The sequence below is a fragment of the Populus euphratica genome, unplaced genomic scaffold, assembly GCF_000495115.2.
Source record: "Populus euphratica unplaced genomic scaffold, PopEup_1.0 scaffold477.1, whole genome shotgun sequence".
NCBI lineage: Eukaryota > Viridiplantae > Streptophyta > Magnoliopsida > Malpighiales > Salicaceae > Populus > Populus euphratica.
Genome location: NW_011500355.1, coordinates 82,937 through 110,509, shown reverse-complemented (window position 1 = coordinate 110,509; position 27,573 = coordinate 82,937). Strand labels below are relative to the sequence as shown.

General features: G+C 35.4%; 2 protein-coding genes across 2 annotated transcripts; both read right to left on the bottom strand.

Moving 5' to 3' along the window:
- Nucleotides 1–22,310, bottom strand: ESP (separase). The gene is made up of 27 exons (XM_011010393.1): nt 21,541–22,310; nt 21,188–21,365; nt 20,998–21,102; nt 18,839–18,973; nt 18,244–18,734; nt 17,219–17,324; nt 16,950–17,075; nt 15,534–15,827; nt 15,335–15,451; nt 14,980–15,198; nt 14,725–14,826; nt 14,455–14,601; nt 14,003–14,368; nt 13,816–13,905; nt 11,551–11,814; nt 11,329–11,452; nt 10,478–11,224; nt 8,934–9,165; nt 8,602–8,704; nt 5,680–5,877; nt 4,688–4,743; nt 4,381–4,610; nt 4,052–4,298; nt 2,389–2,797; nt 1,232–1,471; nt 987–1,074; nt 1–884 (listed from the first exon to the last, which is right to left on the bottom strand). The coding sequence occupies exons 1-27, from the start codon at nt 22,215–22,217 to the stop codon at nt 358–360; spliced, it is 6,618 nt and encodes a 2,205-aa protein (XP_011008695.1). The 5' UTR covers nt 22,218–22,310; the 3' UTR covers nt 1–357.
- Nucleotides 22,311–24,936: 2,626 nt separating this feature from the next.
- On the bottom strand, nt 24,937–26,921 carry LOC105114007 (pectinesterase-like). Its single transcript, XM_011010391.1, has 2 exons — nt 25,940–26,921; nt 24,937–25,631 (listed from the first exon to the last, which is right to left on the bottom strand). Exons 1-2 carry the CDS (start codon nt 26,919–26,921, stop codon nt 24,937–24,939), a joined length of 1,677 nt encoding a protein of 558 aa, XP_011008693.1.
- Between the last annotated feature and the right edge of the window lie 652 nt (nt 26,922–27,573).

Here is a 27,573-nt window from a genome sequence, read left to right as displayed (position 1 = left end):
TGACACGATAGCTGGAAGGCAGCTAGACTGGTCAACCAACCACATAGGCATGATCATGAAAGTCGGATAGAAATACCAAAAAACCGAGCAATTTCCCTTAATCTATCTACACTATCCAAAGGCATTGCCTTGCTCATGGATCAGGAATTGATCCAATAACTCAGGCAGATTTACATTTACCAAAGAGGGATAAAAAAATGGGGGAAACATTTCAAGGACTCCATAAATTATGTGTCCTAAAATCTTGGCTGGGGACAAGCATTTTACTTCGATTGAACTCTATTATCACAAGTTGAAAATCAAGCAAGGAGTCGATACTTGGTATTTGAATTTCGTATCAAAGCCCCAGCCAGTTTCTCACTCTGCTATATATCTTTTCTTTATCCCTATACTCGTGGGGATTCCGTAACATACTGGTGATGCTCCAATGAGGAAAGGGAGGGTGCAAGCTTCACGAGCCTGACCCATGAATGCTCCAATCTTTGGTCTATGGTCGCAAGAATTTAATGCAACACCGCCATCAAATGTTCCGGCAGATTTTGTTTTTGGAACCTTTTTCTTTGCCTTACCTTTACCAGCCTTTATGTTCATTGCCTCGAATTCTCTAGCTACTAAATTGCATTGATCGCATCCTAAGGAAACACTAGATCTTTCCTTTAACCAAGCATCAAGCATAGCCTTGCCAAATCTATCTATGTCTTTGTCTGTCACTTCCCAAAGATTAGCTACAATGGCAGGAGAACCAGCAAGTAGATACGATAGCGCAGTACCTTGGGGGGCATAACACCCATTTAATGATAATGAACCGCTACTGCATCCCATTAGAAGAGTAGCTGCACAATTTTCCAGTTTCTGAATCTCTTGCTGGGAAATGTACTGTGCACCTACACAAGACATCGTCACAGAATCAACATTATTGCAATGTAACTATTTTTATCCATGCACAACGTAAAGAAAACACAATGGAATATATTTAACATGCATACCACTTCCATGGCCAAAATATATAAAGAGGTCATGATTTTTCAAGGCAGAGGACAATTCTTCAGAAGTGGGTGCAGATCCAGCCTTCCCCTGAATGGATTTCAATGAACATTATTTGGAGAAAGAATTCAGGGAAAAAAAAGGAGTGAAAAAGATTTCTACCAATTTGCTTTTCCAATATTACCAGAGACTTCTGCACATATATTATCAAGTATGCAATTTGCTATTCATGGCAAGAAGAAATTACCTCCAAATTTTGATCTATAAACCAGTTCTCAAACTCCACTTGTGTGCTGCTAAGATCACCACCAGGATTCAGCAAATAAAATGCATCCAAGGGATCTATCAAAGGGAAGGCAGTAGTGATCTTCTCAACATGCTCCTGTTGGTGGCATCTTCTATCAAGTGTGAAACAGATGCTGCCAACAGATGGCATTCGATAAACCTCCTGGTTTCTTAGTATCGGAATGTTCTCCCATGGAAGCATCTGCATATAACAACCAGTCTAACAAGTTATAAATGAAACAAAAGAGCACACAAGAAAGAAATACAAATTACTCAAATCCACTCCAAAGGGATGCAGTCAAAGTTTGAAAGGAGACACTTGTCAGTATAAATAGATTTAGTTCGTATCCACATAAGGACTGCAGATAAAGAGATATATATAAACAATATCAGAACATTCAAATTATCACTCAAATCAACTATCTATCAAATACTATCTAACTTAAAGTAACCTGGATGGCAGTTCCACTGATGAAGCATGACAGGAAAATATCTGAAGACCCATTGCCCTAAAGGCTGGGTTACAAGTCAGCCAGCTATAAGGTTTGCAGTTCAGCTTTGAAGTCAACTTGATTAGTCATTGTTTAATAATAGGAGATAAACAGCTTTGCGGTGTTCACGAATCAAAACTACAAATAGTTTACCTACAATACCTTTTCTTTCCAATTATTTTTTTTAGAAAAGATGAGAACTATCAGTATTCTTTTGCAAAATATTGTGTACTGTGTACTGATTTATCAGCAGGATGACATAACAATATAATGAAATGTATTTTTCATCTAGACTGGCATTCAATAGAGTTGTTTCCATCATCTATTATACTTCAGATTAGTTATAACTTCACAGAACATATCATAGAGGAACCTTTCAAATTTCTAATGGTAAACCTAATGGATAAGGTATCCAGTCTCAATTATATACAGAAGAAACAATCCACCCCGTCATTCATTTTTAAAGCTAACCCTTCCTGTTTGCATGCTTGCATTTAAGTTTACAAAGAACTCAACAATCATATAGCAAATTACCATCACAGTTATAAAGATGGAAAAATTGACACGATAGTCAAGTTCAATCTCATAATGATGGGGGAAGGGAAGGGAAAACCCAACAAAGACCCACCTGCACCTCATAGTCAAGCACCAAAATTACCGGTTCTCTAATTGTGGACTCTTCTTCTTGAAGCTCATTCACAGCATCATATACCAATTGGACAGCAAGGTCAGACAGTTTCGTGGCCCCTTCAGACACTTCAGAAAATTTCTCACACCTTTTCTCTTCTGAATATCCAGCTTGAACAATGAAGCAACCCTTTTTAAGAGACGTTAATTGTGAAATACAAGCTTCTCCATTGAAAGAATGTCTTGCACCTTGAAGAATAACCTTAAGAAAGCTTTCATTTGTATTGATTTTGCATTTGGATTTCAAATCATGCACCAGCTTCTTCATTATAGAATCCAGGCGTGAGCAGTTGAACCAATCTCCTAAAAGAACACACCTCCAAGGGCCTAGCCATGAACCTTCAATTTTCCTGGTTCATAAAAGCATCATATTGAGTTAGAACCAAGATAAAATATCAAGTAATTTTAAGAAACAATTCCAAAGCTGTTATATAGATGTACATATGTATAGGTGGCCTATCTAACAGAGTTCATCAACAGCCACTAATAAGAGCTTAATACTAAAGCTAACTTAATTGAGCCAAACAGGAAATTCTATCAGACACCAGAAAAAAAATCCAAGAAACTTTGAAGATTCCTACTAGAGTCCTAAAACTAAATTGGTGTCAATAAAGCATCTAAACATTTTACCTTATGGCAAAGTAAGTCCGCAGTGGACTTTGTTGAAAGCATATTACATGGCTCCTAAATGCTCAAGTCATAACCCAACATGGAAAATTAGTGAAGATTAATTTGATATACAACTGTGACAAGGAATATTCAGCTACGGGCATTTGTTTTGCAAAAAATACACCTAATAGAAAAGTGAATGATGGATTTTCGCGTGTTTGTTTTTCATAAAATAATTCAAATGAGAACTAGTCAATGCACAATATTTTACAATCAACCTCCCACCAAAAATCACTAGTGCTATCACTAGAAGATGGCAGCACTCTAATAGCAAAAATCCCAACCAAAAAACAGTCTGTTTCCTGATAAAACAGTTAGACTTTGAAGCTTCAAGATGGCCTCACACAAGCCTGAAGTAAGCTTGTTCTTTCCATTTGTCAATACTTCAGAAGATTTATGCGATTGATTTCTGGAATTTCAAGATGGTTTATTTAAATGTCTGTGTTCTATCAAGATATGGAAATCTTACTGGTTGCAGGAATTATGTCTTTTTTTTTCAGTGGCCTTTATAATTTTCAGGTTTAGAAGGGTGAAATTGGTTTTTGGTAAGAGACCAAGGCTGAGATTATTGTCCTTGAATTTGCAGTTTCGCATCTTATTTTACTCTTTTTTCTGTGGCAACAAGGAGGCAAATTAATTCCTCATTAAATTAAGCACGTCAACATAATAATGAGTTACAATGTGAGCCTTCAACATCTTTTCTAACAGGCAACCACTAGCAGATTAGAGAAAAAATTTAAAATTCTAGAATATTTAACTGACCATGTGGATTTGATAAAATTCTAAAATGCTTGAATAGATAAACCTAACAAAAAAGTTTTAAGACTTGATCAAGAAGTATACAAAGTTTTAGGACTATTTATGCTGTTATCCCTAATCTGACTATGTTTGAGTCATGAAACTGACAAACAATTTAAAAATGCAATAGAAACTACCTCAGTAATTTGCCAAGTCGATGATCAAGCTCTTTTCTCTTCATCCACCATAAATTTCTATTCTCTTTTGTGTCTTCCAGGGGAAATTTTGACGAAGATAAGTAATTCTCCTCCAATATAAATCTAAATGTTGGAGCCACATCATCAACCACTGTCGAACCCCAGGGACAATGCCAGTGTTTATCCAAGTTGTTGCTCGCAAGAAACTCTCCAGTGCAAGACATAGCACAATCATCATCTGAAGTTTCTGACAAATTGTTGCAAATTATTCAGCACTGTGTGTGAAAATCATGAATTCCAGCTATCCATACATGTGTTAATCAGTGTACCTTCTAAAACTTTATTTACAGGTAGAAGCATCATAATAGGCTGACTCTTAAACTTCAAGCGTGACAACAACATCCACGCACTAATACATGAAGGATATTGCAGTAGATCTTTTAATAAATTTGCACAAGGTCCTCCGATTAAACTTATGCAAATGATTGTTGTGCAAGGAAGGCCTGAATAAAATTCTGTCACAAACTGTTCCAAATCTTGAAAAGACTCAGGAGCAAGCCTGCAGCATGAACAAAAGGTATCTGAGAATGTGCTTAGAACCATGGAAAGCTTTAGTATGCAAAAGACAGCAGAAACCTTGGTAAGTTGCATGTTTCTGCTCCTTCCCAAGCTGAAGCAGTCACACATGAACCCTGAAGAAAGAATTATTAAATTGTGAAAAAGCATGAGCTATTAATATGCCAATCATGTGCACAATCAACACGAAGGTTGAGATACTTGACCAAAGGCACAGGTTCCTAATTTCTAGATCTGCATTTTGACACCATCAACCGGTAAACTACAGAATATATATATTTCCTGAAAAGAACCAAGCTCTCAAAAAACAAGACAGCTCAGACCATTAAAATTAAGCAGTTTAGAGTTGCACCTTTAGATCTTTAGAATTACTTTTATGTTAATGCAAGTTTACTGAAACAGACAACACTCATCATGGTGAAAAGTAGGCCCATCATTAGGATTAGTTTTAACCATCACCAACATTAAAACCTAACACTCCATCACCCTGCAATCTTGGACTCGAACAGAACAAGGCACTTCCCAATTTTTTTCCCTATTAAAAAAATGAAAGGAACAGAGTTGGACTCAAACAAAGAGCTTGCATATTCATATGCAAATCTAAAAGAGGATATTTCCATGCATATGTGAAGATATATGAATTACACAAAAGAGGTTTAATTAATCATCTACTTCCTAATAAACATGGAAACATAAATGGAGCCAGCATTGAGAAAACACACCATACCACAGAGAATGTGCTGCTTCTTATTCTTAATTGTTTGAGTTCTTTCATGGTTTGAACAAAGCAAATCATTGATGTAGATTGCAACAAATTACGACTGAAATCAAAACAGGAATTGTTTCCATACAAACTTAAACAAGTTTCATAGTTTTTATTGGAACTCTCTAAACCAAAGTATGGAGAGACCAATGACATCTCAAATTGATTGGCACATAAACCATGAAAAAGTAAGGTAAACAAAAACATAAACCTTAAACTTCTTCAAGAAGCTACTCATCAAATAAAGCAATTCCAGCTGAAGAGTGAAATCATAAGCATGCAGGTCTACCTGATCATCGGCAAAGTTTCGAGCTTTATGTTTCAGAGTTGTATTTGAGAGGAACTGAAAGTTAAGGTTATTTCCAAGAGAAGCTTGATGAAAAAATGAAGCCCAATGACTTTCTGAGATAACTTTGCTATAATTTGACAACGAAAATGTCTTGCTAGAAGAAGAAAGTACAAATATAGCTGAAAGTAATCTGGAAACCTGTTGAAGTATGATTGCAAGTCAACAACAATTCAAGATGGCATAAAAGGAAACACAAGTAAAGCCAGAGCTGCAAGCAACAAGTGAAATTAAGATAAAAGGAAAGACAAACTCGGATTATAATGATCAGACATACCAAGTCCATTAAAAAACCAGAATTCTGATCAAAAGTGATTGCTATAACCTCTGCATTGCTTTCATCTATTAGTGTAAAAGAATGCTCTCCTTCAAATCCAAGATAATGTTCAGATTTGATTGCAATAAGATTAAGTGCATTATCATCTAAGAGCATAAAACCAACCACGGTAAGCTTAGTGCCCCGTAGAAATTAGAAAAACTTCAATATACTACTACTGAATATCAACTGCAGAGATCCTTTTAGGTCCACTAGAAGAGGCCAATGATTGAATAGAAATATTTAATGGGATTTTATAGCCAGTGGGATTTGGTGATGTTCGTTTCAATAGCATAGCAGCTCTAACTTTCATTACATGACAATCACAGCGACTGCACTAGAAACATCATTTTTATCTTTCTTTGAGTAATAAATGTTATATATGCTGTGAAAATTTTGCAGTCTTAAATTTTTAGGTTTGTGTAGAAGTTATCTGTATTTTTTTACAAGTTACAGCTGCAACAACAAAAACAATTCATAACACAATCGATGGCCCAATGACACCACAACTGCAAGCATGGAAGCAAACCATGATTGCAAAAAGAAATCCCACATCTTAAACCAAATTCATGGTGTACAAACCCCAAGAAAGGATTTGTTTAGCTAAAAGCATCCACATATTCCCAAAAATTCCTCATGCAACATTCCAATACATGACCGAAAATGAGATGATAGGAAACTTATCTACAAAATTAGCATCTTGGAATGCGTGATAGTCATTCCACCAACAAAGAATATATAACCCATAACACAAAAAAAAAAAAACCTCAATGGAGTCACATCATATAATTAAACATGCATTTGATTAAACTTAGTTCATGGTAAAATATTGCCGTAACCTCTGCAAACTTATGTCAGCAAAATTAGTCTAGAAAATCCACACTACTATCCATATTCAGAATAATCAATTACAAGGAAAACAAATGCTTATAACAGGTCCTGTTGTTTTGGATTCCCCTATTATGATAACAGTCCACGTACTTCCAATAAAAAAGACCAGACTTTTTCATAAATATCATACCTACAGAAAAGAGATCGTTGGGCATTGTTGTTTTATTCATGCTTAATGGAGCAGGGAAACTTTTGTTACATTAGAAAGTCTCCTTGTCTTCAGTCAGAATGAAAACAGAAGCTGCACTAGCATTAGGAGTGTTCATCCCACACAAGAAAACAATCTCATTGGTTCCCTTTGGTCTATTTTGTAGTCATCACTTTATATGGCTCTGTTTGGCATTTCAAAACCTCAAGAAAATTGGTTCCATTTCCCTTATGACTTTCAGAAGCCTAGAAAAACCAAACTCCCTAACTCATTAGAATGAAAAATATGCCTGTCATCCCAAATAAGGAGCCCCTAACATTACAAATTAAATTTTAATTTATATAAGTTTCATTCAAATCAAATAGCTTTTAGTCTTTTATGAGTTGAGCATAATATAATGTCTTTTTAATTGAAATATATATATTGAAATTTGATTCTTAACGTTTATGGACCACCTATGTTGTGGCTGATGAAGTAATTTTATTCTATTATCCTGTCCTCATATAATAAAAGGTTTTTCGCAGTTTTTCTTTTTGAACAATCAGGATTGCTGAAAAATAAGGCTTGCACAACTAACTTGGTCAGCTAAGTCCTTTAACAATCATTTATTGGGCAAATGCTGCCCCATATGTCAGCCTCCTTTTGATTTAACTATTAGTCAATGGGTCAACCTTAGACCAAGACCAAAACCCCCCGTAAAATGTATTTTGAGGTATTAACAGATGCTAACAAAGAATCAAGATTTTTTGAGGTCAAAAAGCTTCTTTTTTATCCTGAACACTAAATTGACAAAAATTAAAAATAGGCTAGAAGGGTTCCAAAATGTCTGCATGTGGTTCCCAATGCTAATACAATCATTTTGTGAACATTTCAATTAAAAATAAGCTTGGTTTGGTGAGGCATTACATATTGGACCACGCAAACATTTTGTGAGCATTTAAAATTTTAAAGCAGCCTTCAAGCATAAACAATCCTAATTGAGTAGTAAATTTAACCTCACCTGGACTGAAGTTTTTGATTTCACAAACCACAGTTCACTAAACAGTACCAACAATATTCGCTCTATTCAATTAGCTTAGCTTTCTATTAATTTTGTTTCAGTTAGCATCAGAAATTCTTAAACTGATCTTGAATGGTTCAGTTCAAAATTATCATCCCAAACAAACAAAGACAACCCATGAAACTTCCTGTGAGGAGTTGAGCCATCAAATACAAAAACAGGGCTTAGCCCAACTCCAACTAATCAATTAAAGGTAGGAGAGTAACTGGAAGTCCAACATATAGGACCACAACACAATATCTGAAGGCCTTATACCTTAAACAAGTCAAACATTTTTCCCAGCAAAGAACCAAAAAAACCTTTACCAAGTCATCACACATATAAAGACAGAACTAAAACCAAGGGATAAAAAAAAAGAAAAAAAAAAGCAACAAAACCAATCGAAATTAATGAGAATAGTGAATAGAAATGGTTAATAATGTGAAGGGAAAAAAAAAAAAACAGATTGACCTTCTGAAGAACTGCAGGAACCTGCCGGCAGAGTACAAATGCTAGCATCAACCAAGACACTATTTTTGGTACTTGAACATGGTATAGATCACAGCAGATAGTCCTGGAGCATATTATATCAAGACAAAAGTAAGTCAATTAGTTAAAAAGCCGACTTATAACAAACACCAAGCTATAAAACTGATTACTAAGTAGGCTAGGATTTTAGTCTAGATTACAAAACAAGATGAAAAGCTAATGAAAAAAAGATCTCTTCCCCTGGGAGTCATTGAATCATTGAGATACATGCAGAAATGGAGATGCAAAATGGAAGTATCCATTAAAACAAATACCCATTATCCTTTGAGGAGTAGCTCTTCAGAGAACACCAAGATATGTCGTAAAGTACTGCTGCACGCTCTATACTGAATACATCCCCTGGCAACTCTTTCCCAACTAGATCAAGCAAGAAAGTGAATGGAACACGAGCATGAGCAAACAGGTTTCGGCTGACTAGGACAGAGATGCTTTGTGAAATAATTTCATGTGCTTCATGAAATCTGCCTTGAATTTCCAGGCATTTTCCTGAAATTAAACACCATAGATAATATTGGATGGATCTAAAAATTAAGAGTGAAGAAAGAACGAATGAAGTTCCATATATATCAAGGTCATAGTTAGTCCTTATATTAGCTGGGAAAAACTGTGCGTATTTACATGTATAATGTGTGCTACTATCAGCATGGATGAACAAATATACAATATGATGAAAGAGTTTCATAACCTTTCCCGGAAATGCTTTGTGAAATAATTTCATATTAGACAAATATGCCACGTTGAAGTTTTTGTATCATTTTTCTTGCTATAAAAACCTCTAAAGAAATCTTGTATCTACTTGACCACTATGACTACACTACATTACTTCATAGAATAATCTAATGACATTAAAAATGTAAGTGCGCACTCACAAACAAAGCTCCATACATGATTCACCCATAAAAATATTGAAGCATGTGTGATATTTGATATGTTTGTGTACAATAAAATAATCAGAACACATGAAGTGTTGTGTGAAATATTCATATACAAGGGTATTTCTCTAATTTCAAAGTTGCTCAAAATTATCTAGATCTAAGTATTTTTTATGTTTTTTTTTTCTCTTAGTTTTAACCAAGTCCTAAAATATGTTTGGTTACGAAAGTGAGGTTTGAGCTCAAGACCTTTTGGGGGACAGGAGGGACACTAGTGACTGATGAGCTACAGTTCATTGGCAAGAAGTCCATAATTAAGTAGGTTTAGGTAGGAAAAGTATTTTCTTATTCAAGAGTCCAAGTCTTTGTAGGATTAGAAAACCACCTATGAAGGAAAAGTGGTGTTTCCCTACATCTTTCTACAATTTCTAGAAAACAGACTTCTATATTCTAACCATCAAACATCTACATTGAACTACTAAACATCCAAACCTTCATACCCCATCAATCCTATATAACTATTATAACTAAATTACGCAAAATCCCTATTCTAAACACTGTTCGTAGACCCTAAAATAGAGCACCAGAACATCCCTTATGCGTTCTTGCGTTACCTGCAAGCAAGAGTCAATATATGTCATTTAATCATTAGGCTTTAATACTCTCAGTACCACAACAAATGCCCATCCACTCATATATCCCAAATAATTTGTCCTTGTTTTTCTGTTGAAGGATCAATTCTCAACTCTTCTGCATCACTCTTTAAGTGATCATTGAGTGGACCAAAATAATCCACTAAAATTAGACTACTTCCTTAAACTGATAATTCAGAGATGACACCAGGAATTATCATAGCTTATAATTTTATGATTTCTTGTGCGTGCAACAATGACCAAACTAATAAATAATACTCAGCTTCCACTAACCAATGCCAGATAGTAGCCTTATTGATAGCCGCCTACGAGCAAACTCCCATTTCAGATATATGAAATTGCTCAACAATCCAGATTCCTTAACTTCCCTCGCAAGGCAAAACCAACACTTCTTTCCATTGCAAATGCAAATGATTTCACACCCCAAATCAACCATGCAACTCTTTCTTCCAGAGATACACTGCCTCTGACCATTAGGATCAACTATATCGCATGTTTTGTTTCCTTTCAATTGATTTAAAGGGCCGACTTGTACCTCAGCAGAACTGTCTACTTTCTGATTCTGAAAAGAATGATATCTGGAACGAGTTGATCTAGTATTGTGCTCCGTTACAAAAGATTGCTCCTTTAGCAAACATTTTGTTGCCTTTTTAGTCTTTCTACACTTTTGACTTTCCATCTTCAATTTAGGCCCCACCTGACAAGTAGGGAAACAAACAGAAGCTCCCTCAATTTCTTCCACATCTTTGGAATAGCTAACAGAGTTTTTCCATTCAGGATGACCTAGTCTGTCTAGGGCTGATCTGTACAACCTTTCAGCAAGAGATAGTCTCTCTATACTCCTTGTTGTATTAAAGAGACTATGGGATAAATCACCAAGTTGTTGATCAATTGTGGCTTCAAGCATCAATCCACACTTTAAACAAGAAAAATCTGCACAGCCATGTACCAAAACGTGTTTGGCATTTTGAAGTTCCTTTTCTGACAGATCCCAAGACCCCTTGTTGCAGTACAGTTTACCTGATGTTTTAACAGATATAGTAAGAGGATAAACTAAACAATTTATTACGTAACACAGAAATTAATACAGGGAAACAGGTAGCATGATCTTAATTAGTTCATACCTAAAACAGAGGAAAAGGCAACTATAAATAGCGGCAAGCATTGGGAGCAGGAGATGTCTTTACCCCACCGTAAAAAAATTTCAGCCTCAATTCCATTTCCAATTAATTCATGGATAGTTCCAACCTGCAAGGAATCCAAAGAAAATCAATAAACTCTATGCAAAGAAGAGAATCAGCCTTAAATTTCTAGGTCAGAAAGGTGATGGTCAAAGAAGGGGTGACCTGGAGAGTGCTTTCAAGGTAACACTGAAGTATTTTCCATGGGCTAAGATAACAGGCATCCATGTCCTGTGGAAGGGTATCGAATGACCAAACTTCACAAGCAATTGATTTTTGCATTCTTACATCAGAAAGACCATATGTATGCTTCTGCATATCACTGCCAGCTCCAGTGCAGTTTTCTGATTGCTTCTCAACAGTATACATAAATTTATCTTTAAAGAGTTTAGTACGCAACCGGTGAGCTTCTTTAGCATATGAAAGTGCCTTCAAACATGAGATAAAAATAGTCAAAATTAAAATCATATGAGCAGCATGAGGCATTAAAACATCAAGATTAACTATTAACCATTATGGAACCAAAATAAGGGTGTAGTGCACAAAATTACTTTCTTGAAACAAGCAGAAAAAGAAGCAATGCCATATTTACAAAGTATACGAGAGCATAACTAGTGAACTGGAGCATAAGTTGAAACAAAGTTATTTGCAAAGCTTTAACAAAAAGAAACACAGGCTTGCAGATAGAGTATAAAGAGTGGTTTTGTTACGATGGAGAGAGAAGAGGGCAAATCATAACTTACCAAAATCGAGATATCATTGAGAAAAATAGTAACTTCTAAGCATCTTATAGGAAGAAGCCTGTGAACCTTGTGGGACAGCAGAATATGATTCGTTTTTGGAATTACAGGATGGCTTTTCAACTTTGAAGAGCCTAATAGATACACTTCTCCCAAACCATTCCCATCCATTTTCTAGAAATGGAAGAAAAAAGTGGGACTTTCTAGACATACATACGTGCAGGCTAAGGAAACTCTATAGTTTATTGATTTGTTCATATTAAAAAATCAAAATATGGTCAATCTCTGTTGCTATTTGCAAATGCTTACCAATTATCTTAACTACTATCATGATTCCATTTGGATGCCTGACCATTTTTCTCTAATAATCATTTACAACATAAACAGTCAAATTTCACAGAAAGATAACAATGAAACAATTTCAGGCTAGAAATAACACAAGTGTATGTGGATAACAGCTAACATGCCTTACATTACCAAAACAAAATAGCCAAACTGAGACAAACATGACAAGCTACTTTTGAGACATGTTTTATAAAAGCTGAATAAACTTACTTAGGCCACAAAACGGTGGACATTTGCTTTAGTAACAAGTGACTCAAAACAGATGATAGCATAAATAAGGTACAAGGTGGAAAATGCAACTGAAAGAATAGGACAAGTGTAGGGCACCAGAAAAGGAAGATGGTATAAGAACAAAAGCACTTTAATTGCAATGGAAAAAACAGAATTAAGATGAATTAATAGGAGCATGTAATATTCAAAAGACCAAAATTTGATTATAAACATTACATTGGAACAATCACTGCTATTCCTGACAACCCATGTGTCCACGAGGTTGAATTTGGTGCTTTACATCTCTCACATGCAGATCTAATGAGTGCTCAAATTCAAAACAATTATATGTGCATTGTGATAGCAGCTATATCCAAAAAAAGCAATATCCAGAAGTGCTTCAGGATTCACATAAAGTTGGTCTAATATGCTGAACAAGTGCTTCAAGGGCACAATTCCATTTCAGTGTTGTTTTGAAATTTACAAACAACAAAATCTGCCATTTTTAGCTTATAGCCAGACTAAGTTTTGGGCAGACAGATTCAAGAATTATTCAATAACCCACTTTCATCATGCAACATATGAATCAAACTATGTATTGGTGAAGAGTTACAATTCCATCCTGAATGATGATCATCATTCTTTTGTAAGACCCACTCAAAGCACTTACTGAATCACCTTTGCAATTGCAATATCTAACATGCTTCACTTACACCCCTGATGCCCTTCTTTGTCAATGTTGCTGATGTCTACATAAAACTATGGTAATGTTATGGTTGCATATACATTTTGCATTCCAAGCATACTTCTCCCATACTTAATCCAGATATGACTTACTATTTTGCACACTCCAATTAACAGTCTACACTAATTTTTCACCTACAATTTTGACTGGTCTAAAACAAGAGATATTTTCTTGTTTCACGAAGATATCATGAATTCCCACAAAACAATTTAATTGAGATCCTATACTAGGACAAAGTGAAATCAGAAATAGTAGGCCATCCTGGTATGTAGTTATTCAATACAAAGTCATCCAAATTAGGTGTGCTGTTTTGCACAGAATAGAATCAAAAAAGTGAAATCAAGGTCTCAGTAAATCAAGAAACAAGATTTCCAGAGACTGCTCCCTTACCTCAAACAAACGCCCATTTGCAATAAGTCTTTCACACAAATCATAGTAAAGATGTCCAGCAATGAAAAAAGAATAGCTTGTGGCAGGAACCTATTAGAAGAATAATAGAAAACTATTAACAGTTTTGTGTCACGACAGATTATGAAATTAATGAAAGAGGCAACTTAGGTTCTAGGGGAAATCTTACACTTGAAATGAGTTTAAAGGCAGCTTCTTTAACATCATCAACAGTGATATCAGACTTGTAAGGTTTGTGATTGTCAGGGTCGCAATGAAAGTTTGTAAATAGATATGAAAAGTTTTGTTGGAACCCAACTAATAAAGGTGGGGACCCCTTTAGACAATGAATCCAGGAATCAATAGACCTAAATTGTTCTCCAGAAAAACCTGGTGAGGTCATTATCAAAGCATCATTTACAGGTGAAACACAAAGAGCATGGGTAAGCCTTCTACTCTCCCACAAAATGGATAAGCACATCTCCAGTTGGACATTCTTCCATTCAAACAATCTAATCATCAACTTATATATGTCATTGTGAAATTCCATAGAACCCTGAATACAAAGAACAGATAAAGCAATGATGCTATGAGCTGGAAAGTAAAGAATGATAAAAGAACACGACAGGATCATAAAAATACCTTCATTGCTAACAAGTCAACTATATTATACAGAAACAAAAGTGCACTGTCAGGCGACATGATACCCTCATCGTACGCAATGCCATAATCTGGGATTGGAATGCTTAACCAAAGATCCAAGGCAGCTTTGATATCTTGAAAGACTTGCTGATAGTAAGGAAAACCAAGCAAACATTTAGTAATAATAGAAAGCTTCATTAGCAATTGTGTATATGCATGATTAAAGCCTTAAGTAGTGAAATCAGGGAACTAGCCTTTTATGATTAACACCTTTGAGTTTGGTTCCACTTCCTGGGTACATAGCGCACGTAGGCAATATGTCACGGCTAAATGATGGCAGGCAGGAGTTCCATGGCTACATGATTCATCATTCTGTTCAAGCGAGTATGTAAGTAAATCATTGTACAGAGCAAAGAGCATCTACTGAACCTTTAATCATGAAAAAGAAGTAAGAAGTTTATCAAAAAATCAAAAACCAAAGAGAAGGTAAGAGCAAGAAACATGCATTGAGGCCAAAAAACTCACAATGACAGAGATTGCTTCTGACAAGCATTGTATACAGTCCTCCAAACCTTCAGAACCACAGGACCTCAGTGCCCGTCCTTTTCTGATCAAAACTCTTGATTTCTGCAAATGACTATCTGTGACATATACATCTTTCAAAAGGATATCTATGACTTCCATTTGCATTCTTTGACAAAATTCAGGATGCACAGCATACATTTCTTCATAAGCAAGAAGCTCCTGAAAATGTTAGGGACAGAAAAGGAAGAGAAAAGCCAATGGTGAGAAGTAAAAAAGACTTAATCCACAATAAAAAAATGCAAAAGGAATGGACTGATAACATCTGTCAAAAGGGAAACATGAAAAATGCTCAGACCTGCTGTAAAATTTTACCAATTGTCCTCTTTGACACTCTCATAGACGATGATAGCATACAGTACAAGGTTGGAGCATCATAATCCACGATCATGTTCTTATTATTCTCACATTGCATCTGGAAATTAAACTACATTTAGACAGCCAAAAAAAAAAAGGAAAAAACATACTGAAGACAATTGGAATCTTGCAGATGCTACCTTCACCCATTGTTTCACCAAAGGTACAGGACCTGACAGCCTTCTGAACAAATCTTCAGCAATAGACCAATTTTCAAGACTGTTTACAATGATCTTTTTCACCCTAAGACTGCCAGATTTATGGAGAACATCCAAAAGAAAAACTGTTTGGTTACATGCCTCTGTGACAAAATCCAGAATAGCATCTTCTGAAAGATCACCAGCAAACCCTTCAGACTTTTGCATTGACATCTCAGATAGAAGTTTGACACATTTCCATGATGCTCTGCAACATAATTCCAATGGCTTCAAAGCCTGCAAAGATGAATGATCAATAAAAGAAGGCTTTAAAAAAAGGTAATAAAACAGGGTTCTTGATGCAAGAGAATTAAGCATACAAGAACATCTTCTCCAGGTGATACCAAAGGAATAGTAATCAACGTGCACATCTATGCATATATGAAGTTTACTCCATGACCTGCTTTCCATGTATCCAGATGATCATATGTCTAAACTCAAAACACTCCTTTAATGATTTAATCCATCAGATAACAGTCCACATCTCTTCTCCTTATACCACTCCCACCGTAATTGTTACCTTGGGTATATCACAGTTGCCTGGAACACAGTATATGCCTGGAACACAGTATCTACTGGTTCATGGAACTTGTAAGCCACAGGGAAAGCCATTTAGATTAGTTGTGGCATGTACGGGGCAGTCTTATCGATTAGGAGTGCCCCTTAAAATTATTTTGGTCAAACATTAGGAGGTAAATTCCAAAAGAAGCACGGCATGTTTTTCACATTAATTAAGGAAAGTGTTTCTAAGCCATTTGACAAAAGCATGTTTCTTCTCCCTTTGTTTCTTTATCTCACACCTTTCACCACGCACAAAACCTAAATTATAAATTGGCTTGTCAATTTTGGCAATCCAGCCATGCATGGCTGTAATCTCAGAATGCAAAACGTAACCAATTCAAGATGCATGGTACCATTTCAAGGTCCCTAAGAGGTCAAGTGACACCAGTAACCTCAACCGCTTTCTTTACACCAAAAATGTGTCAGCAAAACACAGGGCACACTTTCAAACAGCAGCATGTACCTTTATAAGGTACATTTATGTATTACCTTCACAAATGTCTTTTGAACTCTAAAAGAAGCACTATAAACAAGTGGTAGCATAGCATTAAAGCAAATATGATGAAATGACTGCATCCTCAATGCACTTCTTAACCACTGGATTTTCAATGAAATTCAAATTTGGCACCATTATTTAAGCATTCTTGCAAAAAGACCAATAACATCATGCAAACAAAAGGAAATGAAAGCGGAATTGGCTTTTTATAATTTAAATTTTTTTAGTTTATTAGCCAGATACGATATCAAGTTAATGCCAATATGTTTTCCAAGTTAGAAATCACATCCATAAGAAATTACCTCATTCACTTGTTTATTTCTATACAAAAGTAAGCCAACACTGTATAGGGAAGCAGATATATATTTCAACCCCTGAGGTTGGATCCATTCGCTAGCAATGATCTGCTTAATGAGATGAACACTCTTCTGTAATAAGAAAGGGAAAACCCATCAGCAAAATCAAACTTTGAAAAGCAACATATTGTCCTTCAATTATATAGGATCAGTAGTTCATTATTAAGTGAATGGCAATCACTTTGGATTTTTTAATTTTACAAGAAAGAGAGAACCTGCAACTTGTGTTTTGTTCTGCTGGATAGAATGAAAGTAGCAACAGATACAGTGAGAATCATCTTGTTCTCATCAAAACCAGCTGCCTCCCTCTTAGATTTGTTTCTGCACCCATGTATTAGAATTATTCAGAGAATGCTAGATAATATTGGTAGCTAAAGATGTCAGTCAAAGTTCCATCCATGGATAGGTTTAAATAGTATAGGACCAAATGATATAGAGGAAAGGAGGACAGGAGGGGAAGGAGAAGAAAAGAAAAGGGGAAAAACAAAGAAATTAATTACAGAGGACCCAACTTTGATCTACCAGTTATACTTTCAAGCTAGCCTCAAATCTAGAATTTAACTTCTAATTGCATCTAGTATATCCTTGAGACAACTAACAGGATCTCCAATAAGGCCTTTCTTTAACAAACATGGGGAGACAGCATATATTATGCACTAGAAATGTTAAAATTTGAAAATGGGGAGTCATGTGTAGCAACATGCTGGCTCCTCATCTATTAAGTTTAAAAGATATCACTAAAAGAAGGTCCTGATGCACATTTTGTTATATATGATGGATACAATAAATGCAACTAGAAGTATAGGAACTGATTAAAACTCGCTAAATAAATCAACACTCGTGTAGCACAAAAACCTAAGTGGTATAAACAAGAAAGGAAATGGAATGAAAAAACATAATATCCCTTGGTAAAAATTAATCCTAAAATAAGTTTAATTGGCTAGTTGTGCATCTTATAGAGATAAAACAATTCTAATACACCTCCAACTGTTTTTTCTACTTCACTCAAGATAGGGTTCTCCAACAGGCACTATCCTCCTGGTTTCAGACTGAATATTGACAGACACAAGCAACAAGTAATGTTACTCCTAGAAAAAGAAAAAAATATATATTTAATCAAACACAATACCCTTTGTGAGATTCTAAATGAAATGGAAAAGATGAACTCACTTGCTAGAGGATGCAAATATTACTCTTGTTATTTATAGAAAAGAAGATGCAGAAAATTATACATAATTACCTGTGAAAATATAAAACAATGTCACTGAACTGATGAAATGCTTCTTGGATACTGCACAGCATCATAGAAAGAGAAGCAACATCGCTTTCGAAAATTATCTGCTTGTTCTGAGAGATCACGCGTTCAGAAAGCGGCTTACAGAGGAACTTCAGCACATTTAAGTAAGCCAGTAGATAAACCTCTCTACTTTTTTGTGTGCAATTTATTGAGGTTCCATGGTGAAAATCTAAATGTATATCAGAAGCAAGATCTTGGTAGTCAATCCCACATGACACACAGTTCTCTTTGCAATTATCATAAAAGTAGCTCCGTAAGGAACCAAGTACGGGTGCTAAATTGCGAAGTGTAACTCCTTCAAGAATACCAACTGCATGCTCATCTTTTGCACCTTTGGATGGCATAACATCACCAATCATGGACTTAGCATTATGATCAATGAAGGACAATCCAATGGCATAAAGTCTGATTATCATTTCCAATGGTGTCATAACCTGCCATGCAAGTTAAATTTCAAAGCATATACAAGTACATCCACATAATGATGTGACTGCTGCATAAAGTACAATAGATGGAAGCCTATAACTAAATCAAATACCTGACAGAAAACACCAGCTAAGTCATTTAGGAATTCTGCAAAAGTATTACAAGAAATTGTGGTTGCAGCATGACATTTACTTGCACAATAAGCGACAAGTTCAACTAATTCTGTTCCCCAAATTTCCACTTCAACCTGCCAAAAAAAAAAGGTTCAAAATAATATCTTCACTCCAGACAGAGCTTAGATACATAAATTAAGTAAAATCTAGGAGTGTAACATGAACTGAGTAGTTTGAGTTAAACTCAAACTCGACTCTGTTTGTGGCTTGGTCCTAGCCAATCTTGAGCAACTTTTAAGCTCATTCAAAAAATGAGCCGATCAGAAAGCTATATGTAGATCAACTCACTTTGTTCATGAGCATAAAGGTAATTGAATTTTTTTTGTCATATTCATCATGGCATGTATAAAGCTAAAAGCCAATCCCTCCATCATCTTTAACCATTGATGAAGCATGTGTTCAGTGCAATGGAACAAAGTTCCCTTAATCCTGATGTATATCCAGCATTGACTTCATATTCTACAGCAGATAAACAAGCACATTCAAACCACTAGAGATTCGTTGTTCACTGATTACTTGTGGTAGTCCAATTCTTTTCCTTGATACATTAAAATTCCACTTTTGTGTTTTATTCTTCTTTAGCAGATCCAACACTTCCACTTCCTCCTCCCCAAGATTGTAAGTTAAGTTTATCACTTGCCACTGCTTTCATGCAGTTAACAAAATGGTTTGTTATTTCTTAAAAGAATATGTTTTTTTAAGGAAAAGGAAAATGTTTTCTTTAAAGACTAAATCTCTCCTCTCGGATTTATTGAGGGGTATAGCTAACAAAATGAAGCAAGAAATTCCTCCACGCAGATTGAATGGAAGGTGAGGAGGGAATTTTTTGGTGCGATAAATATGTTTTTCTAAATTAGAATCTTGAAACATTGATAGATGTTGCATTTAATTTAGACTTAGCAAGGTTTACTTGATTAATTAGATTTTAATGGATAAATGTCAATTTTGTCAATCTTCATTACTAATAATTCCTTTTTTTATTTCTTATTGTTTTTTTTTTCACAAACTAATTTTCTGGTAAAGGTCCTGTGTTCTTTTTTAAAAGGCAAGGTCACAAAATCATGAGTTAAGATACTTGATGGAATATATTCACTTTTGTGTATGTCACTACATGCCACTCAAAAAAAGTACAAGTCTCCTTCTACATTTGCAGATTTAAATATGCTATTCAATTCAAAGTTAGTAGGACTACTAATGAACTGGAATCCGATCTAAAGCTCCTGCCTGAACTAAGCAGCCGAGCTCCATAAATGTTTGACAAGCTGAGCTGGAGCGTTTAGCTAAAAGAATAGCTTAAGGCAAAACAATACATGTTTAGCAGTTAAATTTTTTATCCAAGGTTGATCAGCGTTGTATTCAGCTCAGCACATCTCCTTTTCACCCTTAGTAATATCCTAAATAATCCACTTGCAAACTAACTTCCAAATCATAAAATGAAAAGGTATTGTTCATTATGATGTACATTTTAACTTCAAGAACTATCAGGATTCCAGATTTGGATAGTAATTTCAAATTTACTCAAAGATACACAGAAAAGAAATATATCTTGTGGATTTATTTTCAAGAAAAGTAATTAGAAATACATAGCAAATCATACTCGTCATTCACCAAGGAGAAGAGCAAGTAAAGTCAAATATAGCCTAGCTCAAAGTTCATATTCCATATATTCAATGATTGGTAATATCATGACTGCTTATCCTTGACAAAAACAAATATTAAATTTATCTTGCGACAAAGTTCTAAATAGATAACCTACAGAACAGGCCACCCAACATATCTTTCATATGAAATGAACAAAACAAGTAGCAAGAGAGCATTTCTATCCTGGCATAAAAACTGCAAACTCCAACTGAAAAGAACAAAAGGCAGACAATAACTAGGACCAGATAATGAATCAATTTGCACCTCTAATAAAATGCAACTCTCTAAGTAGAGTAAATCAAGGCATTTGCCAATTTCATGGACTTTCTGCTACAATAAAAATTAAATAGGAAACAGTTCTGGAAAAGTGTTCGAAGGTAGCATGCGCCTTAACAGTTAACAAACAAAATGCCAGTGATCAATTAGGTAATGTAAATGATATACGTGTTCAAATTACCTTGCATTTTTGGGCAAGTGAGTCCAAAACACACATCAGTATGTCAAATTTGACTGAATATCTATCAACTTGAAGGAAGAAAACAGAGCAGATATGACGAGCAAACTGCAAACCAGAAACCAATTAGAGAGACACAAAAATCTCCCAGCAATCCGTGTGGCCATACATCAACCATAGATTACTAGATTACCTTGTAAATTTGATCCTTCATAGACGACTCTGAATACTCATTTAAAGTTTCTGTACAGAAAGCGCACACGGTACCTCCATCAAAAATCATTAGCTCCCCTGCGAGAAACTGGGTGCACTTCCGCAGGTAGGTCACGAGCATCCTATGTAACTTCTCATGTGAATTGGCATCTAACACGCTAAAACATTCATTTAGATATATACTAGTCAGCAATACGGACCCAATAAATATCAGCCACATTTTCCTTCAAACAAAATGTGAATTTCACATCCACTAATTCAACCAGCATCTACAATAAGTTAAATTCAATCAACATTAATTAAGCTTTAAGAAAATTAAAAACTCAAACACACCTGAACCAGGGTTTAACCTCATGTACCATTCCAATAACCCTTTTATAATCCTCATCATTCTTACTCTGCCCTAACGCCACGCACTTCAAAATAGCCATCGCAACCTCCACAACCATCTTCGCAAAATCCAAATCCCCATCCTCAAGCAAAACAGGCAAATACTCCCCTAATTTCTTCTTCCTATTATTTTTCGACTTCGGTCCCGAATCCAAACCCCTAAGCCTCTCCAGAACCCGAAACCCTTCATTCTCACCCTCCCTGTACAATCCCCAAGCATCCAAGCAACATGCCAGCCTCAACCTCTGCCTATACACCGCGTAGGGCTTACCGGCCAGCTGCGAAGCCACCGATTCCAAGCAATCCAAACAGAGCCGGTAAGCATCGAACAATTCGGTGACAAGTTCGGGGATTCCGCCATCGTCTTGCTTGAAGGAGGGTGAGTTGAGGAGATCGGAGAGGCGTTTGGGTAGAATGGAAAGGCAGCGGTTTACGAATGGAAGGAACTGCTTGGCAAGAGATCGGGTTAGGGTTAGGGTTTGGTTTTTATTTAGTGGCTTTTTGGAGAGATCGGTGAATGGGAGAAGGTAGTTCGAGAACTGAGAATAGATTGGTGTGGAAATGGATGGAGATTCGAGTTTGGAGATTAGAGCAGAAGATTCCTCCGCAGACGCCGCCATTGCTGTGAGCGAGAGAGAGGGTGAGCGAGATATTGTGTTTTGATGTGTTCGTTTTCAAGGGCGGGAGTTTAGCCAGTTTTAAATTTTTGAAAACATAAAGAAAGAAATGGACTCGAGTGAACTACTCCACCGAGTAAGAGGGTAGATGTAAATTCATGAAACCAACATGTGTATATGACCCGCCCGTTCTCTGACCCGGCCTAGAACCCAAGTTACCGTGTCATTTAAGTTCAACCTAGTTCAATTCTAAAATATTTTAAATAAAAATTTAAAAAAAAAAGTTATCTTCATAAGTTTTATTATATGATTGATCAAGTTAACTTTTCTTGAAAAAGTTATCTTCATAAGTTTTATTATATAATTCATCAAGTTAACTTTTCAAGTTACTTAGATTTCACGAAATCAATATCCAAAATAATTTAAAATAAAACTTAGTTCGAGTTAGGATTTAAATTAATAAGTCATTCAACCAACATTTTACCAAGTTAAATAAAAATGAAAAATATAGTATGTTTTGAGGATGCAAATTAAAAAAAAAAAAGGACGTGGTTGGGAATTAACATGTAAGGGGCTTGATTGAAAAAAAAAAGAATAAGGATCATATTAAAATTACCTTGTAAGCTGAGCATTTCTTTGAGATTTGGCATATACATCAGTCCTTACACGCGCACATGCATGTCAAAGAAAAAATAACGCGCTGTCTATTGATATAGATTTTGGTGATTCTTTGATCACTCAAAAATCAGCCAATGATGTTTTATAACTAAAAAATTATTTTTCAATCCATTTATTATTTAAAAATATTTAAATGATATACTATATAAAATATTTATTCATCACCTCAAACAACTTAAAATTAATAAAAAAATTAAAATTAACTTAAATTTAAAAAATTTCTCAATTCATATTTACTGATAAGGTGAAGCCAAATAATATTTTAATAAAACTTTTTTCATTGAATAAAATTTTTAATAAAAAAATTAAAATTAACTTAAATTCAAAAAATTTCTCAATTCATATTTAATGATAAGGTGAAGCCAAATAATATTTTGATAAAACTTTTTTCATTGAATAAAATTCATAAATATTAAGATTGATAATTTTTGTTGCTAAAAATTAATATTAATGATTATTTTTTTTAGTTGGAATATAACGAACTCTTTCACTTGTCTCTTAGATCAAGAGACTAAAAATTAAATAAAATGAAGTTTTAAAATGGTTGAAAATCAAAAGAATTTTAATTTTAAGATTGATAATTTTTGTTGCTAAAAATAAATATTAATGATTAATTTTTTTAGTTAAAATATACCGACTCTTTCTCTTGTCTCTTAGATCAAGAAACTAAAATTTAAATAAAATGAAGTTTTAAAATGGTTCAAAACCAAAAGAACTTTAATTATTATCAATTAGAAAATAAAAGCATCAAACTTAGCATTTCATGCCAAATTTGAGAATTCCACATGGTTTTTTTATGTTTTTCATTTCAATGCTCCAATTCTAAATATTATTATTTTTCAACAAGCCAGAAGCAATTAATCATCAATTTAGTTATAAAATAATTCAATTGATAAAAAAATTTAATAACTAAAATAAAAGAAAAATCACTATTGAAATTCACAATAATTCGTTAGTGTGTGCACATTGCAATTTAGCACGGTAAAAACTCAATCTGTTTAGTTTTTTTTTTTTTCGGTAAAAACTCAATCTGTTTAGTTTTTTTAAAAAAAAAATGCAATAGAGATTAGGAAAATGATTTACCTGCATTCTAAAAACTGATTTTCATACAATTTTTTACGCTAAGCGCCATTTGATATTGTATTTTAATGGAGATTGAATAAATTTTATTTTTTTATTTAAAATTATTTTTATATATATTTTTAGATTTATTTGTTAATATAAAAATAATTTTTAATATATATATACACACATATAAAATGCATCCCCAACCGAAATATCACAAGTATCGTCTTGTTTTGGATTATCGTGAGGAAAACTATAACTAAAATTTTTTTTATTTGACATTAATTTAGAAGCATGTGTGTCTTTAAAGTATTTTTTATTAAGATTAATGTAGCTGTATATAAATATAAGATAATAGCATGATAAACCAAGAAATCTCAAGATTCTATTGTTAAAAATAATGAATTACTATTTTTATTTATAGCATGTAACCAGTCAGACAATTATATGCTTCGATCTGCATTAAAAGCTGGACTATTAGTTAAAAATAAATGTACATCGAACCATACAAAGTTTTACTATGAGCGGATTGTACCTATTGGGCAAATATAGGTTAGATCAAGATTTGTTTATCCGGAGTACCAAAAGCAAGCATGACAACATTATATACATATATCAATTTGCAAGCGGTAAAGTATGGCTCTTATTAATTTTAAATTGAAATAATCGACTTTTTATTAAAAAATCAAGTGATTATCACATGTTTGTGTGTTTGCATGACAATTTCATATAAAAACTCTGTTTACACAGCGTTAGTCTAGAGATTAAACAGGGTGCCACTCCAAGCACTAACCACCCAAATGGATCAGGAGGTCTTTGAAGGAGAGCAATGCAATCACGATTAGTACATATATTATGTATCAATCGAAATGAATCAATTTTTCACTGTACAATCTCAAAATCTAACTGGGTATATGTTGCATTTTGATCACGCCCTATATACCTCTCATCGCAAGCCTTCTGCTGAAACACAATCTCCTCATCGTTTTAGGCCAAGCAAGACAGGCACTCCAGCATTTTTAATCCAAGCAGCGCCCTGAAGGAATTGGCCAGCGGTGAATCGAAGAGCCTCGTTCCTGTTAATGACATGGAAAGTTTTCCAGTTCACCCTCTTGTTGGTATTTGCACCAGCGCCTCTGTTGGCATACTCTGCATAGTACAAAGTGTCAAGATGTAAGCTTCCGGCCCATGGCATCCACCCCGCAGGCTGAATAAAATCTGCCAGTTCTGATTCCATGACAACCGTCCTGGAGAATGGCTTCCATGGCCTGCCGAGGTATGTTGGGATCTTGAACCTATCAGCAACTAGCTTCTGCTCAGGGACAATCCTGCAGTTGTGGATGACCAAACCGGTGGTGGCATGATTCTCTTTCCTGCCGTCTGCAGTCACCGAGTTCTGCTGATTGTCATTAGGTCTTCGGACGACAATCAAGGAGTTTTGGATCACAGCAGCGCCATAACCGAAGATGAAATCAACTGTGCCAGAAATAACACAGTTGCGGTAGAATTGACGCTTGGCCTGGTACAACAACGTGTCTTGATACCCGTCCATCCGGCAGTTGAGGAACGCTGACATATCAGGGCTTACACGAAGTGCCACAGCCTGGGGCCCGTCAGGACCAGCAGTGTTTTGGAATCCTATCGACTTGGCAATGAACCCATCAGCTTCAGCCACTGCACAAGCAGAAATTAATCAAGGTAAAGAAAAGCTTATTTAAAACAAGTCTCGCAATTCATTTCTTCGAATTTTCCCAGCTGGTAATTTCTTATTGTTTCACGCAATTTCAAGGGCCGTCATATCTCTAAATCGATATGGTGCATTGAGAGGAATTTAATAAAAAAAAAATAGAAAATCAAGAAAAGGGATCAGTATACTTCTTTCACCACCCAAACCAAGATTAAGCTAATTATTAATCGTGAACCCATCATGCATAATTATATATGTTTAAGATTAATGGCAAAAAAAGAAGCTTAATTGTTACCAAAAGTAGCCGTCTTCCATGTGCCTAAACCATCCTTGGCAAAGCTCTTGCTTCCGGTGACGATGGTCTTCCTGGGTCCATCACCATAGATGAACACATTGGGTTTCTTCTTGTCAATAGTAACATACTCGCGATAAGTTCCAGCCTTAACATAGATAATATATCGTCCCTTGAGTTTATTGGGATATGCAGCAATGGCTGCACTGATGGTCTTGAATTGTCCACTACCATCCTGAGCCACAACCGCGTTTGGTTTAACCTTACCATTGCCTTGTGCAGCCAGAAGCTTACGATCAGCACCAGAGAACCAGGTGGGAAATCCATCCTCGGCAAGAAGGCGACGAGAGTTGGAAGGAATGTTAAACTGGAGGCCCATGGATTTGAGGTAGTCTGACAAGCCAGAGATGATAGCCAGAACGTTATCTGTGAGCTGGCTAGCATTTACGAAACCTTGTTGAATGGTAGGCTTGATGGGGCTCTTATCATCGAACCCGTCCACGCATGTTTCTTGATATGCAAGGACAGCACTCAACCAACTTTGTAACTCTGCAACTCGGTTATTTGTGGTGTGCAAATCACTATCTCCCACCATTGACATTGATGCCTGGAGTTCTTGAACGGCATAGTCCAACAATTCCTTGCAATCGTCCAAGGCCATTTTCTCGCGCTTATCTTGACTGGCCTTGACGATCAATTCCTCGGAGAAGTTGAATGATTTCTTCACAGCATCTGAGGCAGCTAGTATAGCATGCTTGACAAATTCCTTAGGATCGGTGCTGTTCACAGAGCTGAGGGTCTTGGTGCACGCCTCCTTGTAATCTGACGGTTGACATAGCTGATTAGCGATCTTCATTGATGCAGATATGTTTCCGTCTTTTCCATCGGATCCCTTCTGATTGGTTTGCACTAGAGCCACCACCCCAATGACAACACCAACAATAAGAAAGAGGGAAATAGCAGAAACAACTACTTTTCGAAACATTTTTTTCTGGTTTTTTGTGTCAATACCTGGCTTGCGCCAATTCTTGATTTCTACAGGTAAAAAGAAGAAGAAAAATATGGATGGAAGAGAAGGATAGCGATGATGCAAACAGAGACTTTGCTCTGTTTGTACGGCCAGGCTGATGGTGAAGAAGGGACGGTGCGAAGATTTTATAGTGCATGGCATTTTCTAAAATAAGGTTTTCTGCATGCATGCAGGGAATGTCGATAATTCGGCAATGGTAGAGCGCAGTTTCAGTTGGGTCATGAGCTGGGTAAGCTTTTTGATTGCAAGTTCAAATATTTTTAGAAGAATCTGTTAATCATGCTTCCATTTTCGCTAGCTCTCTCCAAAGATAAATCATAGAATGGAGGGGTATTGTTAAGAGCTCCTTGCCTTGACCACTCTCCTCGTCTCCATTCTCATAGATAGCACACACTTACTGCACACGCACTATTAGCTTGCAAAGGCAACAAATTATTTGTGGATAAGGTATTTTTTCCCCGATGGTAATGGGTATATTAGGAAATTAGTTTGCATATCAATCAAGTTTAAGTATTTTGGGTTGTTTGTTTTTATGTTTTAAAATTATTTTTAAAAATAATAATTTATTTTTTATTTTTTTCTTTAAATTAATATTTTTAAATCATTT